Genomic DNA, 21,873 nt, shown 5'->3' on the forward strand with positions numbered 1-21,873 from the left:
CTGCACCTCTTATGTGTCCACAGTTTGCTCTGGGTACAATGTATGAAATGCTTACCCACACCCTTTCTACATATAAAACGGGGCCACTTTCCTGAAAGAATAAGAGCTTTGTCTCCTTTCTTTCTTACTAGAATTTTGGTCTTCACTAAATTAATTTTTTGCATGCATACATACAAACATGCACGCACACATGCATACATACATACATGCACGCATGCACACACGCATACATACATGAGTTTATCATTCAAGTATACATGCACACATCAAGACATGCAACTATATATGCATGAAAATATATACATAAAACAAAACATACAAATTTGCACATGCACTGATTCCAAATACTGCACATATACACACATACATAAAACTGACTAATGACATAAACACACACACACACACATATACAGACAGACATATAAGAGAAAGAGGACATCTATGGACCATTGATAAAGGAGTTTGCAAATCTGGTACTCAAGATACTCTTTCAGCTTCATACCTAATATTATTAGAGCAACAGGATACATACCAACCTGCCTGGAGCAGCAAAGTACAGCTGAATTTGGGATCCTCGGGATAGAATGCAAATCCTTAATTCTTATGCTACAAATGGTCATGATATCATCATCATCATCATCATCATCGTTTAACGTCCGCTTTCCATGCTAGCATGGGTTGGACGATTTGACTGAGGACTGGTGAAACCGGATGGCAACACCAGGCTCCAGTCTGATTTGGCAGAGTTTCTACAGCTGGATGCCCTTCCTAACGCCAACCACTCAGAGAGTGTAGTGGGTGCTTTTACGTGTCACCCGCACGAAAACGGCCACGCTCGAAATGGTGTCTTTTATGTGCCACCCGCACAAGCCAGTCCAGGGGCACTGGCAACGATCTCGCTCGAAAATCCTACAGGAGCCAGTCAGGCGGTACTGGCAACGGCCACGCTCAAAATGGTGCATCTCATGTGCCACCCGCACAAGAACCAGTCCAGGGGCACTGGCAACGATCTTACTTGGCTTGCCGGGTCTTCTCACGCACAGCCCATTTCCAAAGGTCTCGGTCCGTAGTCATCGCCTCGGTGAGGCCCAATGTACGAAGGTCTTGCCTCACCACTTCAGCCCAGGTCTTCCTGGGCCTACCTCTTCCACGGGTTCCCTCAACTGTTAGGGTGTGGCACTTTTTCACGCAGCTATCCTCCTCCATTCTCACCACATGTCCATACCAGCGCAATCGTCTCTCTTGCACGCCACAACTGATGCTTCTAATGTTCAGCTTTTCTCTCAAGATACTTACACTCTGACGGGTATTCACATTGACATTACACATCCAACGGAGCATACTGGCTTCATTCCTTGCGAGCTTACGTATGTCCTCAGCAGTTACAGCCCATGTTTCACTGCCATGTAGCATGGTTGTTCGTACGCATGCGTCATACAGTCTGCCTTTTACTCTGAGTGAGAGTCCCTTTGTCGCCAGCAGGGGTAAGAGCTCTCTAAACTTTGCCCAGGCTATTCTTATTCTAGCAGCTACACTTTCAGCGCACCCACCCCCACTACTAACTTGGTCGCCCAGATAGCGGAAGCTATCGACTACCTCTAGTTTTTCACCCTGGAATGAGATAGAAGTTGTTTCCTGTTTGTTTGCAGTCTTTATTGCACCTGAACATCTGCCACAAACAAAAACTAACTTGCTAGTTAACCTGCCTTTGATGTTGCTGCACCTCTTATGTGTCCATAGCTTGCACCGGGTACATCTTATAGAGTTACTACCTACTCCTTTTCTACATACTGAGCAGGGCCATCTACCTGAAGGGGTTTGTGTTTTATCTACCTTCCTACTTATTAGGATTTTGGTTTTAGCTAGGTTGACTCTAAGGCCCTTCAATTCTATGATATCTGGGACTATAAACATCTGCAAGAACTCCTTAAGATTTAAAGAACGATGCTTAAAACAAGATGCTGGCCTTCACAACGTTGATACCAAGTAGGTGGTTGGCCAAAATTTACTCAAAATTAAAAAGAGAAAAAGAACATACATACATACATACATAAGCATACAGACACACACACACACACACACATGGTTGACAAAACCATGCCTTAAATTCTTATGTTCCATTTATTTCCCAGAGAATGTACTGAAATTAATTCTTGAATAAATTCTTCAGTTCTCCCTGAGCGAAAATATTTTTACTAGCATCACAGACGAGTATGCGAAAACTCTGCTGAAGTTCAAAAACTCGATGATTTTTCGGGTGACCATCGTCCTTCTTTGTTTCGTTTGTGGCCTGATCATGGTGACCAAGGTAAGATGTTTAATAAAACCTGATAATAATAATAATAATAATAATAATAATAATAATAATAATAACTGCCTAGGTACTAAAAAAAAAAACAACAACAACAATAGTGGTAATTGTTGTTGTTTAGTAGTAGTAGTAGTAGGAGGAGGAGGAGGAGTCCCTTGATTTTATGTAGCTTTAACATGTTTTTTCTTCTTTTTATTTGTGTGTGTGTGTGTGTTTTTTTATTAGTCTGGCCTGTATTGGTTGAACTTAATCGACAATTCCGTGGTTGGATTACCATTAATCATCATCGGATTCTTTGAGATCATTTCGTTCCAATGGATTTATGGTAAGTGAGAGTTTTTCTTTGTTTTTTTTTCATTTTTCTCATGATTTAACAATTCAATAAAGCAGAGAAGGAAAATGTGTGAATTGGCGGGGTCAGTAGAGCATTAGATAAAATATTTAGGACACAGGGCAGTATTTGGTACAAATCTCTGCACTGTGAGTTCAAATCCTACCAAAGTAAACGTCACCTTTCATCTTTTCTGAGAGTTAACAAAAAAAACAAAACAAGTACCAATCAAACCCTAATTGACAGAACAAGTACCCTAACCCTAATTGACAGAACTGTAAGAACATTGGATTGTATACCTTGTGGTATTTTTCTGGCTCTTTGCATTCTGAGTTCAAATCCCACCATGGCCTATCTGGCTGATAGACTACAATCTATCATCCAGTTTAATACTCCAATCTGGTACCTTGCATGCTCTTAGCGGTGTCCACACTTGCTGCAAGCGTCCAGGTCAGGTCTTTAATTAGACGATTTCTTTCTCCCCCTCTCTCTCTCTCTCCATCCCTCCCTCCTACCCACCAGTCTTGAAAGACCTGTTACTGGTCATGGGCTACGTTCTGAGTTCAAATTCCGCTGAGGTCAACTTTGCCTTTCATCCTTTCAGGGGTCAATAAATTAAGTACCAGTTACACACTGGGGTTTATGTGATCGACTTAATCCCTTTATCTGTCCTTGTTTGTCCCCTCTATGTTTAGCCCCTTGTGGGCAATAAAGAAATAAGAAACATTAGCACGCCAGGCGAAATGCTTAGCGGTATTTCATCTGTCCGTTTGTCTGTCCTTGTTTGTCCCCTCTGTGTGTAGCTCCTTGTGGGCAGTAAAGAAATAGGTATTTCATCTGTCTTTACGTTCTGAGTTCAAATTCCGCTGAGGTCGACTTTGCCTTTTATCCTTTTGGGGTCGATACATTGTGTACTGGGGTCAATCTAATTGACTGGCCCCCTCCCCCAAAATGTTCTACTCTTGTGCCAAGAGTAGAAAAGATTATTATTATTATCATTATTATTTTCTTTTGATTTTTTTTTTTCTTCCTTTATCAGGCAACGTATCAAATGACATCACTCTGATGTTAGGGAAAAAAACATTTATGGTCATGAATTTTTGCTGCAAGTTTATCACGCCCATCATTATGTTCGTAAGTCACAACTTTACTTGCTACAGTGTTGTTGTTGTTGATGATGTTGTTGTTGTTGTTTATTTATCCAAGGGCCATCTACACAGATTAATTATCTTACTTCATTCAATAAAGGATGGCTGACTGATTTTTTTTTTTTAATCACTTTGTTATTCCTGCTGTTTGTTTCTTTAACTGGTCTCAGTCATTGGATAGTGACCATGCTGGGGCACCACCTTGAAAGGTTTACTCCAGTGATTCTCAACCATTTTCCTACCTACAGACCCTTTGATCCTTATTTTGCTCCACTGGACCCTCAGAGCCAAATGATGTTTAAAAAAATCCTATTATATTTTTATGATTAAATATTATTAAGAATTGCATTTTAAAAAAAACTTTAAATATTTTGTGCATTGTAGAAGTATAACTGATTTATTGCAGATAAATTTTAACAACAAAATCTTATATGAACCCCTAAGGGTCATGTGGACCTTGGTTGAGAACCACTGGGTTAGTCAAAATAATTGGCCCCAATACTTGTCTTTAAGTGTAGCATTTATTCTGTTGGTCTCTTCTACCAAACTGCTAAATTATGGGGATATAAGCAAAAGAAGCAGTGGTGAGGACAAATACATGCACATACACACACACACACATGATGGGCTTCGTCACAGTTGCTCTAGATGCCAGTCAGGGAGACTGAGCTCAGAATTAGCAAAATGAAGGCCAGGGCAGGGTCCATCAGTAACCACTTATTATAGCAGAGTCACCATTGACCCTTTCGTCCTTTCAGGGTCAATAAATGAAGTACCAGTGAAACACCAGGGGGGGGGGGGGCATGTAATCAACTTATCCCCTCCCCCCAAAAAATTTCAGGCCTTGTGCCTATTAGCAGAAAGAATTATTTCAATGTCCACTTTCCCATGCTTGCATATCTTTTTATCCATCTATCCATTTCTGTCTTTCATTTCAGTTGCTGATATTATTTAAGTTTGTGAAATTCCAGCCAATAAAAATGGGTAGTTATGAGTACCCCATGTCAGCCCAAGTGATCGGATACCTCTTATCAGCCCTTTGTGTCATATTCATACCAGGATATCTTATATATTACTTACTCAGAAACTGCTCGGTTAGTTGGGATTTTTTTTAATGTTTTTTTTTTCCCTTCCTTTGCCTCCAACCCAACCTCTTCCCCTCCCAAATTTTCCCACCCTATTTTCAGCCTTTACCTTGCCCCCACTCTTGTTTGTTAATCTTCTATAATGTCTCATTAATTTTTTTATTATCATTAGGTGAAAGCATGGCTCTGTAATTGCAAATGAAACAATCCTGGGTCTGGGGCTTGGGTTTGATCTTATGATAAACCTACACTGAATGCAAGTAGCTTCTATGCCCTAGTCTCAGTTCAACCAGCCACAACTTTGTGAATGACGTTTCATACACAGGAGTGGCTGTGTGGTAAAAATCATCCTTCCCGACCACATGATTCTGGGTTCAGTCCCACTGTGTGGAAACTTGGGCAAGTGTCTTCTACTATAGCCTTGTGAGTGGATTTGGTAAACAAATTGAAAGAAGCTCGTCATATATATACATATATATATATATATATATATATATGCAGCTATAAAATGCGTTTTCTCCATTCCTTAAATTTTTAAATATACTCAAATACCCAAAATATCAAGGAGTTTCTGCCTCACCAACAGGAATTACACCACAGTTATTTTGTGATCTTTGCTACCTTGGTTTCTATTAACCCATTTATTCTATCCGAATTATTATTTATTAGGATAGAATAAATACATATAATTAATTATATATATATATATATATATATATATATATATATATATATATATATATATATACATATATATATATATACATATATATATTATATGGTATATATGTATGTATATGTTTGTGTCTGTGTTACCCCACCATCGCTTGACAACCAATACTGGTATGCTTACGTCCCCTTAATTTAGTGGGGTTTTTTTTTAGTCAAATAAATTGACCCCAGGACTTATGTCTTAAGCCTAGTACTTATTCTATTGGTCTCTTTTGCCAAACAAATAAGTTACAGGGACATAAACACACCAACACACAGATACAAACACACACATACAACGGGCTTCTTTCAGTCTGCGTCTACCGAATCCACTCACAACGCTTTAGTCGGCCTGAGGCTATAGTAGAAGACACTTGCCCAAGGTGCCAAGCAATGAGATTGAACCCAGAACCATGTGGCTGGGAAGCAAGCTTCTTACCACGCCTCTACCTACGATTACATTTTTGCTGTAATCTCCTACGTTGAACATAACAGTGATTAAACATACTGACGTTTGAATCTGCCAGACCATAATTAAGAAGACATATGCAGGTCATCGTTTACATCAGTGGTTCTTAAATGTTTACGGACTGCCGACCCCTTGGTTCCCAGACCACATTCTTAGCACCCCCAACATGACAACCACTACATCACCATAAACATAGATTTCTTTCTACTACAAATTCAAAACAACTGTATTTCGAAATTAAAACTTAACCTAACGAACCCATTATTTTGCTGCTTTTACAATACGAAAGAACAGGTTTACATTTACATTTCTTATTTAACGTATTTTAATGTGTATAAGGAGCCCTCGTATATAAGGAACCACCTAATTTGGTGGGGGGGGGGGGCTTAAAATTTGGAAAATGGTTTTGTAAGGGATTATAATACTATCCATGTATAAGAAAATCCCATATTTTAAAACCTAATTTTTGACAAAAAAGGGTTCCTTATACACATTAAAATACGGTATATTGTGAGGGACGTACTTTGTGCAATGAATATCAGCTTCCCAATGTCAGGCTGAAAGACATTACGAAGAAGTCTTATATCCCTGTGTTCAATAGTTTTCAGTCTAGTTTTACTTTGCTTAGAAAGAAGATGAGCAACTGTACTGAGGATGATGTTGGGAAGGTATTGTTCCACAATGCCTAATACCAGTCAGAAATGCAATCAAAAACCATGCTATGATTTTTTAAACTCTGGTCTCAGTTCAATATCATTTTAAAGTGAAAACAATTCTGTCTCCATTATTCTTGTTTCCACATTACCTACATCTAGGAATCACCCAGACTGGTGTTTTAAGCAAAAATAGATATCCTGAAGTCTGCCAGACGTCTCTGGGGGGGGGGGGGGTCATCCACTTGGACAAAAAATATGGAGCGAGGGTTTGGACAAAAACATGGAGAGAGGGCTGATTTTATCTTGATATGGTTTAACCTCATTCCATTGCAGTTACAAATTAATTTCATTGAACTTTGTAGGTCCTGCTTGATATTATTTAATTCACCACACATACACACACACACACATAATTAAGCTCTTCAACAACTGTTTTGAAAAGGGAATAGAAACTTTCAGGCAGTTTCCCATTTCCAGCCATCGAACTTCTGTATGCAACAACAATAATCCAGAATCTTTATCATTCTCGATGTAGAGCTGTAAAAACAAGGGGGAACTGAGGGCATGTGCCTTGATTTTATTTTACTGCTCTGATAACGATGTGTTAAGTCTACCACTTACGTTATTTGCAATGTGGGCAAACACACTCGGTTATACCGAGTATCGGTATAACATTTTCAATAAACCGAGGAAGCAGTGACGACAACCTACCATCTGTGGTATTCTATTCAGCTTAAAAACGAAATATTGACAACATTTTTGTATGTTTCTTGTTGTCTTGCTTGAATCAAACATTAATCTTTGACGAAGCAAATGCAAGCAAAAAAACAAACTATCGTTAATTGGCAGAAGACACACGTTTGTGAGCTACATTTGGTTGTTCTGTGCATGTTGCACAATAAACCTTAAATGTTATAACATTCCACATTTTGAAACACATGTAATATGCATTTTTTACAGAAAAAATTTTGTACTTCGACCTCTTTGTTGAAGGTAAAAATCCCGGAAAAGCAAAACACAAAAGAAAAATTCCGATTTCTACATGATGGCTTTTTCCAAATTTTATTCTGTAAAAATATAAATTACGTGTTTCAAAATGCAGACGATGAAAAGTAACAAGAGAATAGAAAATAAATATAGTGGTGACGATGAGGGGCTGGGTAGACATTTGAAAAAACGAATGGATTAAGAAGTTTTATTTTAAAGAAACTTCGCTCGTGAATAATTTGAAATGTGAGACATTTATGAAATGTGGGACACTTATGGAATGTGGGAAAATGCTGAAGAAACCCGAGAAATTCCAGTTTACTTAAGACAGTTATTCTGAAAGTTCAACAAATATAGAATCGAATATCTTCTTTTTAAAAGTTTCGTTATGACAGAGTTTCTAAAATATAAATTTGAAAAAATTGTTGAAAGCACCGAAAATCAGAAAATGATGAGCTTCCAACCGATACTCCACTAATTCTGAACAACAACAAAAAACCACTATTATAATAGCTTATTTTAATCAGTCGATTATGTCGCCTGTATTTAAAGCAAATATACGAAGACGTATTCTAAAGTTTGTCTCATACTGAAAATTTATAAAATTTATATATTTTTTTATAAAACCAAACTTTACAAAGAACAAAAGTTAAAATAACAATTATGGAAGATATATGAAGAATGTCTTACCTTTAACTAAAAAATACAAACTCAAGACAACAGTTGAGCGAAACTTCGAAGTCACAATTGTAAATTATTTGTTTAGTAACAGTAATCTCTCCCCCTCTCTCTCTTTGTGCATATATATATATATATATATATATATATATATATATATATACACACAGTGGCAAATTGGGCCTAAAAATATTGGTTGCCAGTAGACTAAGGGGGCCCACCCGCGACTACAATGCTATAATTTAATTTTTTTTGTTTTTTTGTTGAAAGTATTCTTTTATATATATATATATATCTATATATATATATATATATATATATATATAAGTTCAAAAAAAGGAAAAAGACAAAAAACAACAACGTGAGGACGTGATACAGATTGTGTTACTAGACGCTCGGGAAAGGAAAGAGAGAGAGTATGACGTTTCGAGCGGAACTCTTCATTGGAAACAAGGAAAGTCCAAGGAAGAGAAAAATGAAGGAAGAAAAAATCGCCACCGATGTCCACGAGGTTACATATATATATATATATATATATATATATATATATATATGTATGTATAGTTAGATAGATAATATATATATGAGTAAGTGAACACATGCAAAAAAAAAAGGCACTCAATACATTTTAGTAGGAGTTGCATGTATTATTTACAACAGTTTGATTTGGCCCTCATGCCAAATAATATAATAAATAATATAATATATATATATATATATATATATATATATATATATATATATATATATGGAGGTAATATATAATGTGTGTATGCGTATGTGCAAATCTATAAAAATATTTATATGCATAAATATTTCATGTATATTTCCAGAAAAAATCAATTAGAGAATGCTTCCAACCAGATTACCGTTGGGGACCGTCATGTCTCGCACCTGAAAACATCCAGAAGGAGTTCCAAATCAATAAAGCTTTTGTCCCAGATGTTATCACAGAAATATCCATAAAGAATATAAATCTCTGAATCTAGTAACACTGAATCCCTGTATTCTAATGCTTTCTATAAATAAATTTGTTAGTTTCAAACAATCTGTGTTTAGAATTAAATAAGTAAATACAGGGTGAGCCAAAAGTAGCTATACACTTTGAAATTCTTTCATTTTATTACTTTTACACTCATTTATTACAATTACATTTATGAAACACAGTTTAATCTCGTAAATGGTCGAAATGTCCTCCTTCAGCATGGGAACATTCTTCAAACGTCCCAGAACACTGTAACACACAGCACATTATTCACGGTACCTGTAAAAAACAAATAAGTTAATTTTAAAAGTGTTTACCTACTTTTGGCCCACCCTGTATATACGGGGTGCATAGGTATTTGAGGACATACCGTTTTGGGGTCATTGTCAATTTGTATAATCTTTGTTTCAGAAAATAATAACAGCAGACCCTCAGCTTGCTTAAGAAATGAAAAGGCATGCTGTTACTGTGGTTATAAAGGTTGAGCATAGTGATTTAGAAATATCTCGATTTTTAAAAGTTGCCAGATTTTTCGATAGCATGTCATATAGCCAGCTGGAGATGCTGTTTCCTGCAGCCAAGTAACAGTAAAATTGGTCTTAAACCAGGACAGCCAAGTCATGTTGGCAAATGTCTCTCATTGAGACAAACAGAAATTTTCTAGTTTAATGTATACACAAGCGCATATATATATATACATATATGAGTGTGTATACATTTGTCTTCATGTATAGTTATACATGAAAAATAAAAAAAAACTGCTGAACATTGGTGAGTTACTTGATATGTTGGTACATGATCATATTTATTTCATTTTTATGTGGAAAAGGTTTACATACTGAAAGAATTAATTTATATACGCAGACATCTTAAAAGTAAATAAACACTTATTATACATACAGGGTTGGCCAAATGTCACCTGACAGTAAATCAAAATTCCATAAATACTTAATTTTCAGTTTCATTTATTCATTTGGAAAAAATGGTGTTGTTCAAGAAGGACTTCTGTTTGAACAATTTTCATGATGCTTCATATTTAGATGCTTTCGTTAAATTCATTCAGTTGTTAAACATAATTAAATCTTGGAATTAAATGGTTTTTGATTCACTGTCAGGTGACTTCTGGCCAACCCCATATGTGTGTGTATATATATATATATACGTGTGTGTGTGTGTGTGTTTGTGTGTATACATGTATGTATGTATATTTGCTCATATGTATTGTGAATTCATCTTTATTTCTTTGTTTTGTTGGCAGTCTTGTTGGGCCCCTTCTTTGCCCCCTTCTTATGAAATGGTGGTTTAAGGTCCTTCTCATCCAGATCAATTTGGTTTTCTTCCATTATCTTTATGCATGACTGTCTGTACTCTTCACGTTGCTGAAAAAAGTTCTCTCGAGCATGGTCAAGTTGTAACTGAAAAACATTTAAAAAAACAAATTACATGTAACAACAACAACAACAAAAACCATTTAAGCAAAACCAAATTATATATTCAAATATAAATTAGAAGCAGTGCTAGTATTGTAAACACTATGGAACACACATACTTGTAAATCAGCAGGCTGTGATTTGGGACATTCAGTTTGACAGTAGGCTCTGATTTAGCATGTCCAGTTTCTCTCTAGTTCGGTTCAGGTAGATGACATTGATAAGCCACAGAAGTGATGAAACATCAATGCCCATCACTCCTGGTTGGGATTTGGAGCGTGATGTCTGACCTGTCTATGACTTTCAGGTGTTTTATCATCTGGTGCTTTGAAAGAATCATCTAGACTGTGCCAAATCACAACCTACTGGTAAACGAACAAAGCACATACATTCAGTACGTGTTAACATAATGTCAATGAATTATATATATCTATGACTACATTGCTCAAGCACACAATATGCTACCTGGTCCAGAAATCAAACCCACAATGCAATACCCTAACCACTACATTACATGCCTTTACATTCTACTCATACATAAGCAAATCACCAACCAAACATCATCAGGCATTCTGATCAGAATCAGTGAAAGGCTGAATGCCACATTCTCTGATGAAGAATACAATAGTAAAGCACTAAAACATGGCTAATGGGACCATTTGCTCCAGAGATGCACAAGAGGTTGTGTACTGCTGGGTCATATAACCTCATTTGATTTACAAAAGGTTGTGTGGGCTCATGGATATTGATGCACCTGTACCAGTGCCATCATCGTTCATCGTTTAACGTCCGCTTTCCATGCTAGCATGGGTTGGACGATTTGACTGAGGACTGGTGAAACCAGATGGCTACACCAGGCTCCAATCTGATTTGGCAGAGTTTCTACAGCTGGATTCCCTTCCTAACGCCAACCACTCCGAGAGTGTAGTGGGTGCTTTTACATGCCACCGGCACGAAGGCCAGTCAAGCGGTACTGGCAACGGCCATGCTCAGAATGGTGTATTTTATGTGCCACCTGCACAAGAGCCAGTCCAGGGGCACTGGCAACGATCTCGCTCAAATGCATACATTCTGGTGCTGCATAAGCACACCCAATATGCTCTGTAAAGTGGTTGGCATTGGGAAGGGCATTTAGCCATAGAAACTATGCCAAAATGGATGTGGAGCCTGGGCAGGTCTTGTCAAGCTGTTCAACTCATGCCAGAATGGAAAACGAACATTAAAGATGATGATGATGGTGTGCATTACAGGGTCATATGACCCAATTTGATTTGATTTACAAAATGCTGTACCTGCATCTGTTGACAAGATTCGATTTGCTTTGCTTTTAAAATCTTCAAAGATCTTCTCTCGTTTTCTAACCATTCTTCGGCCCTCTTCCGATCTGACCGATATGCTTCTACTTTCATTTCTTTTTGTAACTGACGATTGTTCAACAGTTCTTCGGTCAAATATTTCACTGGTTTTCCCATGTTTCTTTATGGAAAGAAATAGAAAACAATCCCAAAGTGATTCAAATTCAGGGCTGGAGTAAGGAGTTTCTTGAGGGAGGAAAGAGAAAACAAAAAATTGGGGAAAAGGGGTTTCAAAGACTTATTGTTTCTATAAATTAATGTGTGTGTGGATATATTGTATTTAACTTCCTCTTACTTCATAAAGGGAGTTAGGTCAATTCGTGGTACTCTGTCCTTTAGAAAGATGCTCGGGGGTTCAGTTGTCATGGTGCCGCTTTCCAGTACGCTGTCCAAAAGCTCTTTGTCCACCTCAGTGGGTATCAGGTGAATATTAAGATATCCTTGATGAGCCTGATTGGCCTACAACAAAGACAGAAAGAGAGAGAGAGAAAAAGAAAGAGCGTCCAGCAAACTGCATTGTAATCAATGAAAATGGGTCCCAGGGAGTGTGCTCTAGAAATCCATATCTTGCTAATGGCTACCACATGTAAATTTACTGACCTGAGGTCATTGAGCAAATGCATGTAATGATAATTATAATAATTGTTATAAATTTTGGTACAAGGCTAGTAGTTTTAGGGGAAGGGTGTTGGTTGCATCAACCCTGATGCTCAACTGGTACTTCTCTTATCGAGCTCAGGAAACATGAAAGGCAAAGTTGATCTCAGCAGAACTGGAACTCAGAATATAAAGGGTCAGAAGAAATACTGGTAAAAATTTTCTCCAATATTCTTTCATTCTTTTACCTGTTTCAGCCATTTGACTGGGACCGTACTAGAGCACCACTTTAAACCATTAGTGCCCAAATTTTTTTAATTTAATTTATTACCAAAAATCATTTTTTATACAACTTTATCGAATATTAAATATATAAAGACATTTTTATTACAATATTTGAAAGACAGTCCAGTCTTGATGACTAACTAAAGATATCTCAGAAAAATACAGGTGTTGCAGATTATCCTTCTGGTCCTAAAAAAAGGACCATGGGCGCTAATGAGTTAAGGGGTTTTAGTTGAACAAATCTTTGTAAGCCTGGAACTTATTCTAGTGGTCTCTTTTGCTGAACTGTTAAATTATGGGAGTGTAAACGCACCAACATCAGTTGTCAAGCAATTTCGGGCCTTGTGCCTAGAGAAGAAAAGGATGTGAGTAGTCTGCCATAAAAATGTTAAAAATCCTTACTTTAGCTGCTCTTCCGGGTTCTGCTTCTTCCCAAGCTTTCTTCATCTGACGAATTTCTTCTGCTCTTGATTTGTCTCGTTTTATGTCAACCTGTTCCTAAGAAATCCAAAAAGAAAAGCCAAAAAAAAAACGATGTATAACCTCCAAAGAAATTTCAAAAGCAATTAGCAATAAACAATAAAATATTCCCTAACAAAAAAAAGCCAGTGACGAAGACACTTGCTCTAACTGAATCTGTTTTTGTTGTCCAGCTCAACACCATTACTTGAGCCTTTCATTTTTTTACTCTCTGACTTGTTTCAGTTATTTGATGGTGGCCATGCTGGGGCACCACTTTGAGGGGGGGGTCTTAGTTGAACAAATCGACCCCCAGGACTTATTTTTAAGTCCTACAACTTGTTCTATTGGTACTCTGCCAGTTACAAGGACAAGGGTTCTAGTTGATCCGATCAACGGAACAGCCTGCTCGTGAAATTAACTTGCAAGTGGCTGAGCACTCCTCAGACACGTGTACCCTTAACGTAGTTCTCAGGGAGATTCAGTGTGACACAGAGTGTGACAAGGCTGGCCCATTGAATTACAGGTACAACTCATTTTTGCCAGCTGAGTAAAATGGAGCAGTTACTTTTAGCGTTTTGACAGAAAAAAGTCATTCTAAAATTGTTTTTTAACATAAGCGTGCCCAAACAAGTCAAATGCTTACACAGAACAGGTTTTACAGCTATATCATCTGAACTGACTGGGTGAAACTGGGCTTAGCTTCTAGTATATATATATATATATATATTAATAAATCTCAGGGTAGCAAAAAAATTTAGAAATTCTTTTTTCCACCAGTGGTCTAGTGAGAAGAAAAAAACTAGTCAATAGACTATATATTATTCATATAAATACATGCAGTGTACATTTAAACACATAAGAGAGATGTCCATAATAGGACATCTAACCCGCGAGAAGGAGCAGTCAAACTCCAAACCACAATTAGGGATAATTTCGAAAGAGAATGAAAAATAAAAACATTTACCATCTATTTCCTGAACCAAAGTTTCAGGCTATTTTCAGCAAAATAAAATAATTTGCTAGGCCAGCAATCATCAGCAGGAAAGCCAAGATTAACACATAAATATGAGGCAATAGTTTGACTGCTCTTTCTAGCGGGTTAGATGTCTTATTATGGATATCTCTCTTATGTGTTTAAATGTACGCTGTATGTATATATATCTATCTATCTATCTATATATATATATATATATATATATATATATACATACAAAAATATACACACATGCCAGGCTTCTTTCAGTTTTGGTGTACCAATTTATTCACAAGCCTTTGGCTTGTTTGAGGCTATAGTAGAAGACATATGCTCAAAGTGTCATGCAGTGGGACTGAACCTGGAACCATGTGGTTGGGAGCTAGCTTCTTACCACACAGCCACACCTGACCCATTTTTAAAATCATTTATCATGTCTGGAATGTTACTTACAGCACAATCTGGGTCAGATACAAAGCGTAGTAGCCAGTGTGGACGGAGGGAATCGAACTGGAATGAGGCTGGACGAATTTCCTTTGACTCTTTTGCTTCTTTTCCACTTCTGATTTTATTGGATTTTGCTTTGGAGGAATGGTTGGCTGGCTTTTCTACTTTTAGATTGGGCGATGGTGTTTCACTCTCTTTGAATTCCACTGAAATAATTAGAACAATAATAATAATAATAATAATAATAATAAAAGAAGCAAAGATAATGGATGTTGCAATATCAGGTGATTCTAGGGTGAAATGTAAGGAAACAGAAAAGATTGAGAAATGCAAGCCACTGTGGGATGAAATAGGGACGTTATGGGGCATGAGGAAAGAAATGGTGATAGCAGTGGTAATTGGAGCATTAGGGAGCTGTTTCCAAGGGCTTTGAAAAGCATATTAAGAATATTGGAGCTGTTGTCGAGGTGATCCGGAACACAGCATTGTTGGGTACAACTCGCATTCTAAGGAGAGTATTGTCTCTTGGAGTCACAGAAGAAGGCACTACTTGAAATCTTTGGTAATTTGTTATTGCCTTTCATAATAATAATGATGATAATAATAATAATAATAATAATAATAATAATTATAATCATTTCTACTACAGGCACAAGGCCTGAAATTTGGGGGGAGGGGAATAGTCAAGGGGAGTTGGAACTCAGAAGGGGGTAAGTCAATTACATTACCCCCAGTACTTAACTGGTGCCTAATTTAATGACCCTGAAAGGATGAAAGGTAAAGTCGACCTCGGTGGAGTTTGAACTCAAAGTAAAAACAAATGAAATGCAGCTAAGCATCTTGACTGGAGTGATAACGATTCCATCAGCTTGCTACCTTAATAATAATAATAACCCTTTCTACTATAGGCACAAGGCCTGAAATTTGAGGGAGGGGGCTAGGCAATTACATCAACCCCAGTGCTCAACTGGTACTTATTTCATCGACCCTGAAAGGATGAAAGGCAAAGTCAACTGCAGTGGAATTTGAACTCGTGCAGGTGCTACATTAGAAGCATTGGTGCTGGTGCCACATAAAAAGCATCGAGTGCACTCTGTGGAGTGGTTGGCACTAGGAAGGGCATCCAGCCATAGAAACCATGCCCAGAACAGGCAATGGAGTCTCCTGCAGACCCTGGCCTTATCATCCAGCATTGAAAACCGACGTGAAATGGTGGTGATGACGACGACGATGACAACAACGAAGATGAAGATGATAATAAAAGGTCAAATTATTGGTGAATGGATGAAAGAATTCTTTAATTAGGTACTCACTTCTCAATTCGTTGCTCATGCTGCTTTTGGAAGCTTGGATAAACTGCCAGTCAACAGGAACAAGTGGCCATGAATTATTCAACACTGTAGCTTGTATTTTATACTTATGGTTCTGTAAAAACAAACGAACAAAAAAAGATAACAAAATAATAATAATAATAATAATCCTTTCTACAACAGGTAGAAGGCCTGAAATTTTGTGGGAGAGGGCTCAGTTGACTACGTCGACCCCCAGTAATCAACTGGTACTTATTTTACTGGCCCTGAAAGGATGAAAGGCAAAGTCAACCGCAGTGGAATTTGAACTCAAAATGTACAGAAGAGGAAGAAATGCTACAACACATTTTGCCCAGAGCCAACTAACTACCTTAACCCTTTAGTGTTTAAACCGGCTATATCCGGCCCAAATATTCTGCTCATTCTATGCTCAAACTGTCCAGAACCAGCATCTCACACCTACCCTGCAATGTCATTCTAAAAATAAACAATTACATCATTCAAATCTTGAAGCTACAAGATAATACCAGATTAATTTTTTTAAATGTAAATCAATACGGATTACTTTTGACATATTAATTTGAACGCTAAAGGGTTAATAATAATAATGATAATAATAATAATAATAATAATAATAATAATAATAATAATAATAATAATAAAAATAATAGTTATTAGATACCCTAATGCAGGACCAGGCAGTGGCTCTCATGGCTTCAGATCTTAACTGATTAGAAGTGTTATTATGTGGATTGTTTTGTCTTGGTATAAAAAACAGACTACAGCATCTATTCTTTAGCGATACAACATTCAGAATCTCTAACAGGGTTTTGATTATGATCAGAGGTACTAATTAATAATTGTCTTATATTTTTGATACGTCTAAAGGCAACAACAGGTGGATGAGGAAAGCATTAGTTGTTTATTTATTTACAACAAAAATATATAGCAAACAATAACAGAAATATGGAATCACTCACCATGACTGCATCTCCTGCGCTTAAATGCTTTTTTGCAGTTAAAGCTGCAATAGAAAAATACAGAGAATATCAGGGGACACAGAGACAATATGGGGACATCACCACGTTAATTGAATAAACAGATGTAACTGTATTAAAATAATTAAATTAAATTCATTCATCCATGAAGGCAACAAATCAACATAGCCTTGAGGGAACCACCAAGCCTCCTGGAAATAGCAGCCAAAAACTTGGTAAATGGAAACTATTTATTTCTCTCTTTCTTTCTTTCTTTCTTTCTCTCTCTCCCTCTCCCTCTCTCTATTTTTCTGTCTCATGTACTTTTCTTTCTTCCTTCATGTCTCTCCCTCTCTCTTTCTTTCTTCCATTTTTCTTTCTCTCTTCTCTTTCTTCTTTCCCATCTTTCTTTCTTTCTTTCTTTCTCTCCATCTATGTCTGTCTGTTTGTCTAGCTATCAATCTTACATACATATGTGCATGCATACATACATAAAACACACACACACACAACAGACACATAACACACACACGTACATACATACAAATATAGCATGGCTGTGTGGTTAAGAAACTTGCTTTGCAACCACATGGTTCCAGGTTCAGTCCCTCTACATGGCACCTTGGGCAAGTGTCTTCTACTATAGTCACAGGTTGACCAATGCCTTGTGAGTGAATTCGGTGAGGAAGCCCATTGTGCATATATGTGTGTAAGTGTGTGTGCACACGTGTATGCATGTGTATGTATGTGTGTGTGTGTGTGTGTGTGTGTGTGTGTGAGTGCATGTATGTGTTTGTGTGAATTTGATAATGTGTAAATCAGTCTGGAGTGCAAACTGGTGCATTCAAACAGAAATATTTTACGGTAATCATTTCCAACCAATTTATCTTCTCCCCTCACAAACATTTACTTTTAGAATATATCCTGGTTCCAGACAAAGTCCTGGGCTTCCATCCAACCCATCTAAGGTGGAGCTCCAGCATGGTCGCTGACCAATAACTGAAACCAGCAAAAGAAGAAGAAGATGAGTGATAAATGGAAGGGACTACGTACATTCTTTTGAGCTTGTGCTTAGGGATTCTTCTTCGACGATATCCTTCAGAAATATAATGGAAGGGATGACAACATGACCTTTGCCCTTCACGTTGCACACCACTTCATCATGGTCCAGGACGGTCAGTTGGAACTGGACATCTGGTTTCGATGTTGACATCTGTAAGGTTGCCAGATGGTCTTCGGTTACCTTTACGGAATAACTGAACGTTTACAGGTAAACCATTAATACGGCAGAGAGATGTGAGGATTAAGAGAAAGTAAAGCAGATGTAAGGATTATCAAGGATTATCAAGACGGCAGAATGTAAATGTTAAGATTTAGATTGCAGAAAGTTGGTGTATGGATTAGCATAACAAAGGATTAAAGTTATGTAAAGTGGATGTAAGGATTAAGATGACATAATGTGGATGTAAAGATGTAGATTGCAGAAAGTTGGTGTATGGATTAACATAACATAAGGTAGATATAAGGATTAAAATTACATGAAGTAGAAGTAAGGATTAGCATTGCATTAAATAAGTGTGTGGATTAACACCATAAAGTAGATGTAAGGATTAAGATGACATAATGTAGAAGATAAGGGTTTAGATTACAGAAAGTTGGTGTATGGATTAACATAACAAAGGATTAAAGTTACGTAAAGTAGAAGTAAGGATTAACATTGCATAAAATAAGTGTGTGGATTAACACAACATAATGTAGATGTAAGGATTAACAGGATGTGAAGTAGATGTAAGGATTAACAGGATGTGAAGTAGATGTAAGGATTAAGATGAGATAATGTAGATGTAAGGATGTAGATTGCAGAAAGTTGGTGTATGGATTCAGTTTTCGTCTACCAAATCCACTCATAAGGCTTTGGTTGGCCCGAGGCTACAGTAGAAGACACTCGCCCAAGGTACCACGCAGTGGGACTGAACCCGGAACCCAGAACATGAGGATAAGCATATTAAAAGGGGTCTGTGGAAAAATTCATTAAAATAAAAGGGTTGGAAACCACTGTTGGGAACCGCTGTTGGGAACCACAGTTTTATAGCTTTGAGATTTTGATGATGTGATTGTTTATTAATAGAATGACATTGTAGGGTAGGTGTGAGATGTTGGATATGGCCAGTTTGAACATAAAACAGGGAGGATATTTCGTCCAGACATGGCTGGTTTAAAATGCTAACAGGTTAAATTTGGCACAGCAATGACTGGGTGACCAAGAAGCCAAATATACTTGACAGCAAAGCAAAAGGTTTGAAACGCCATTCAATGTACTCACCACATGAAGTATGGATAAGTATCAGAAGGAATATAGTAGTGTTTTATGTCTTGAATATAGAGGTGAGTGTTGAGTTCAGATTTTTGCAGATGCAAAAGAGAGCTTGAGGAGCCAATAAGACGCAGCCGCCATCTTCCACTAGGTATGGCTTGTTCCAGACTCCGAGCCTCTGCGATGAAGGTGTACCCACGCTGTTCAAGGAGAAAAAATAAATTAAACCATAGCAAAAAAAAAAAAGAGATTAGTTCTTGACGATCGTCTTTGAATAAAAGTAATTTCAGGCTAATCTTTTGCTGAGGAATGTCATGTTTGGAACCATTTTTGGTTGGGATGTCCTTTATTTTCTATTTGTTTCACTCATTAGACTACAACCATGCTGGGGCACCACCTTGAAGAATTCTAGTTAAACGAATTAATCTCAATACTTATTTTTTTAAAGCTTGTTACTTATTCTATCGGTTCCCATTTGCTGAACTGCAAAGTTACAGGGACATAAACACACCGACACTGGTTGTGATGTCGTAGCGGGGGACAAACACTGACACAAATACACCCACTCACACACACACATAACGTTTTCGGTTTCCATCTACCATATCCAATTACAAGGGGCTTTCAACAAATCAGGGCTACAGTAGAAGACACTTGATCAAGGTGTTACATGGCGGGATTGAACCCAGGACCATGTTGGGAAGCAAATTTCTTACCACGCAGCCATGCCTGCAGCACCTATATCAAGTTTATTGAAGCAAGGTGACGAGGAGAAAATACCAATTCCATTTTCTGGTGGATATTTAACATCATTACCATGAAGTTTAATTTAGTGATCAAAGGGTTCCCCCTCCCCCTCCCCCTCCTCCACTGCCGCCACTGTCACTGCCACTACCACCATTACCACTTGATGTCTGTCTTCGATGCTGGCATGGTTGGACAGGAGCTGGCAAGCTAGAGGACTGCACCAAGCTCCACAGTCTGTTCTGGCAAGGTTTTTATGGCCAGATGCCCTTCCAAATGCCAACCACTTTACAGAGTGGACTGGATGCCTTTTAAATGACACCAACTATGGACATAAATTCTGCTGTGGTGGTAACAGGGCTTGAACTCTCTCTAACTTCATTATTGGTTTCCCAGTATTCAACATTTCCTCGAAGCCCCTACAGTGGAACTCTGGGGATGTGAGTAAACATCTTGCAAAAAAAAAAAAAAAAAGATATGGGAAGCACTGACCTTATTTTTCCTATACACAAAAGGGGACACCTGCTTGAATACTCTGTTTATTTCAGCTCCATTGTCATTGTTGATGACACGCAAAAAGCAGGTTTTTAGGCTTACATAAAGTTTGGGAATGACCATGATTTCCTCCGACACCAAAAATACCTCCCTGGATAAAAAAGGAGAAAAGAAAAACATTAACAAATTATTCATCATCATCATTACCGCTTAGCATTTCACCCAGCGTGCTAACGATTCTGCCAGTTTATGGTGACTTTTGCCCTTCTGACAGAACCCCATGGCTAAAACATGTCCAGCCATGGGGGTAAATACTATCTAATATAGAAAGAGGTGAGGGTTGGTGAGAGGAAGAGCATCCAACTGTAGAAAATTTGCTTCAACAAACCCTGTTGAATGCATGCAAGCATGGAAAAGGGGCCATGAAGAGGATGATGATGACTGCAAGCCATTTTGACTTCCACTCCGTCTACATTTGGTAAACCATCTTCAATGTTTGAAGAAATATTGGTTTCAAATTTTGGCACAAGGCCAGCAATTTCAGAGGAGGGCGTAAGTCGATTACATCAACACCAGTGATAAACTGATACTTATTTTATCAACACCGAGACAATGGAAGTCAAAGTCAACCTTGACAGAATTTGAACTCAGGATGTCTAAAGACAGACAAAATACTGCTAAGCATTTTGTCCAGCATGCTGACAATTCTGCCAGGTAATTGCCTGTTTTGAAGAAATATTAACAAAATGAATATCTTACTTACCTGAAAACCACAAACCATGTGTCAGGGGGCTGTTCCCCGTATACTCCTTGGTAATCGGTGTAAGATATTTTGTGCCAATCATCTTTGTAGAAGCTGTAGTATGGGATGGTTTGTGGGTTTTTACTTATCAGATTCCTGGATAAATGGAGATGATATAATAATGCATAATTACGATTGTCTCTGATTCCTTATAATTATATTATAACATAACATTATGAATAAGCACACACACACATATGCACACACACACACACACTCACTCGCATTCACACACACACATATGTATGTACATCTATGGAGATTGTCATGTCAAAATGGTATAAGAGACTTTATATCAATATATATATATATGTATGTATG

The 21,873-nt window shown here is 37.5% G+C and overlaps 3 protein-coding genes across 4 annotated transcripts in view; 1 reads left to right on the forward strand and 2 right to left on the reverse strand.

Moving 5' to 3' along the window:
- LOC106880442 (WD repeat-containing protein 76) overlaps nucleotides 1–8,488 on the reverse strand; it is a 65,936-nt gene extending 57,448 nt beyond the window's left edge. Inside the window, exon 1 of the mRNA XM_089340837.1 lies at nucleotides 8,389–8,488. The gene's annotated coding sequence lies outside the window, so the exon portion shown is untranslated. The remainder of the gene's footprint in view (nucleotides 1–8,388) is intronic.
- LOC106871681 (sodium- and chloride-dependent glycine transporter 1) overlaps nucleotides 1–9,424 on the forward strand; it is a 28,292-nt gene extending 18,868 nt beyond the window's left edge. Inside the window, exons 12-16 of the mRNA XM_089341559.1 lie at nucleotides 2,171–2,308; nucleotides 2,537–2,636; nucleotides 3,682–3,776; nucleotides 4,729–4,884; nucleotides 9,210–9,424. Of these exons, the coding sequence (XP_089197685.1) occupies nucleotides 2,171–2,308; nucleotides 2,537–2,636; nucleotides 3,682–3,776; nucleotides 4,729–4,884; nucleotides 9,210–9,359 (639 nt within the window). The 3' untranslated portion in view covers nucleotides 9,360–9,424. The remainder of the gene's footprint in view (nucleotides 1–2,170; nucleotides 2,309–2,536; nucleotides 2,637–3,681; nucleotides 3,777–4,728; nucleotides 4,885–9,209) is intronic.
- A 705-nt stretch (nucleotides 9,425–10,129) lies between these two features.
- The window catches only part of LOC106871682 (androglobin), a 36,996-nt gene continuing 25,252 nt past the window's right edge, over nucleotides 10,130–21,873 (reverse strand). Inside the window, exons 28-38 of one of the 2 annotated variants that reach the window (XM_089340834.1) lie at nucleotides 21,514–21,648; nucleotides 20,748–20,901; nucleotides 19,521–19,711; nucleotides 18,251–18,453; nucleotides 17,201–17,244; nucleotides 16,224–16,335; nucleotides 14,917–15,116; nucleotides 13,431–13,526; nucleotides 12,442–12,605; nucleotides 12,084–12,267; nucleotides 10,130–10,776 (exon numbers count right to left, since the gene is read on the reverse strand). In XM_089340834.1, the coding sequence (XP_089196960.1) occupies nucleotides 10,597–10,776; nucleotides 12,084–12,267; nucleotides 12,442–12,605; nucleotides 13,431–13,526; nucleotides 14,917–15,116; nucleotides 16,224–16,335; nucleotides 17,201–17,244; nucleotides 18,251–18,453; nucleotides 19,521–19,711; nucleotides 20,748–20,901; nucleotides 21,514–21,648 (1,663 nt within the window). In that variant the 3' untranslated portion in view covers nucleotides 10,130–10,596. Of the gene's footprint in view, nucleotides 10,777–11,029; nucleotides 11,157–12,083; nucleotides 12,268–12,441; nucleotides 12,606–13,430; nucleotides 13,527–14,916; nucleotides 15,117–16,223; nucleotides 16,336–17,200; nucleotides 17,245–18,250; nucleotides 18,454–19,520; nucleotides 19,712–20,747; nucleotides 20,902–21,513; nucleotides 21,649–21,873 lie in introns of those variants that run through there. The other variant, XM_089340835.1, reaches the window with a different exon arrangement.

This window comes from Octopus bimaculoides, chromosome 24, assembly GCF_046866305.1.
Source record: "Octopus bimaculoides isolate indiv1 chromosome 24, ASM4686630v1, whole genome shotgun sequence".
NCBI lineage: Eukaryota > Metazoa > Mollusca > Cephalopoda > Octopoda > Octopodidae > Octopus > Octopus bimaculoides.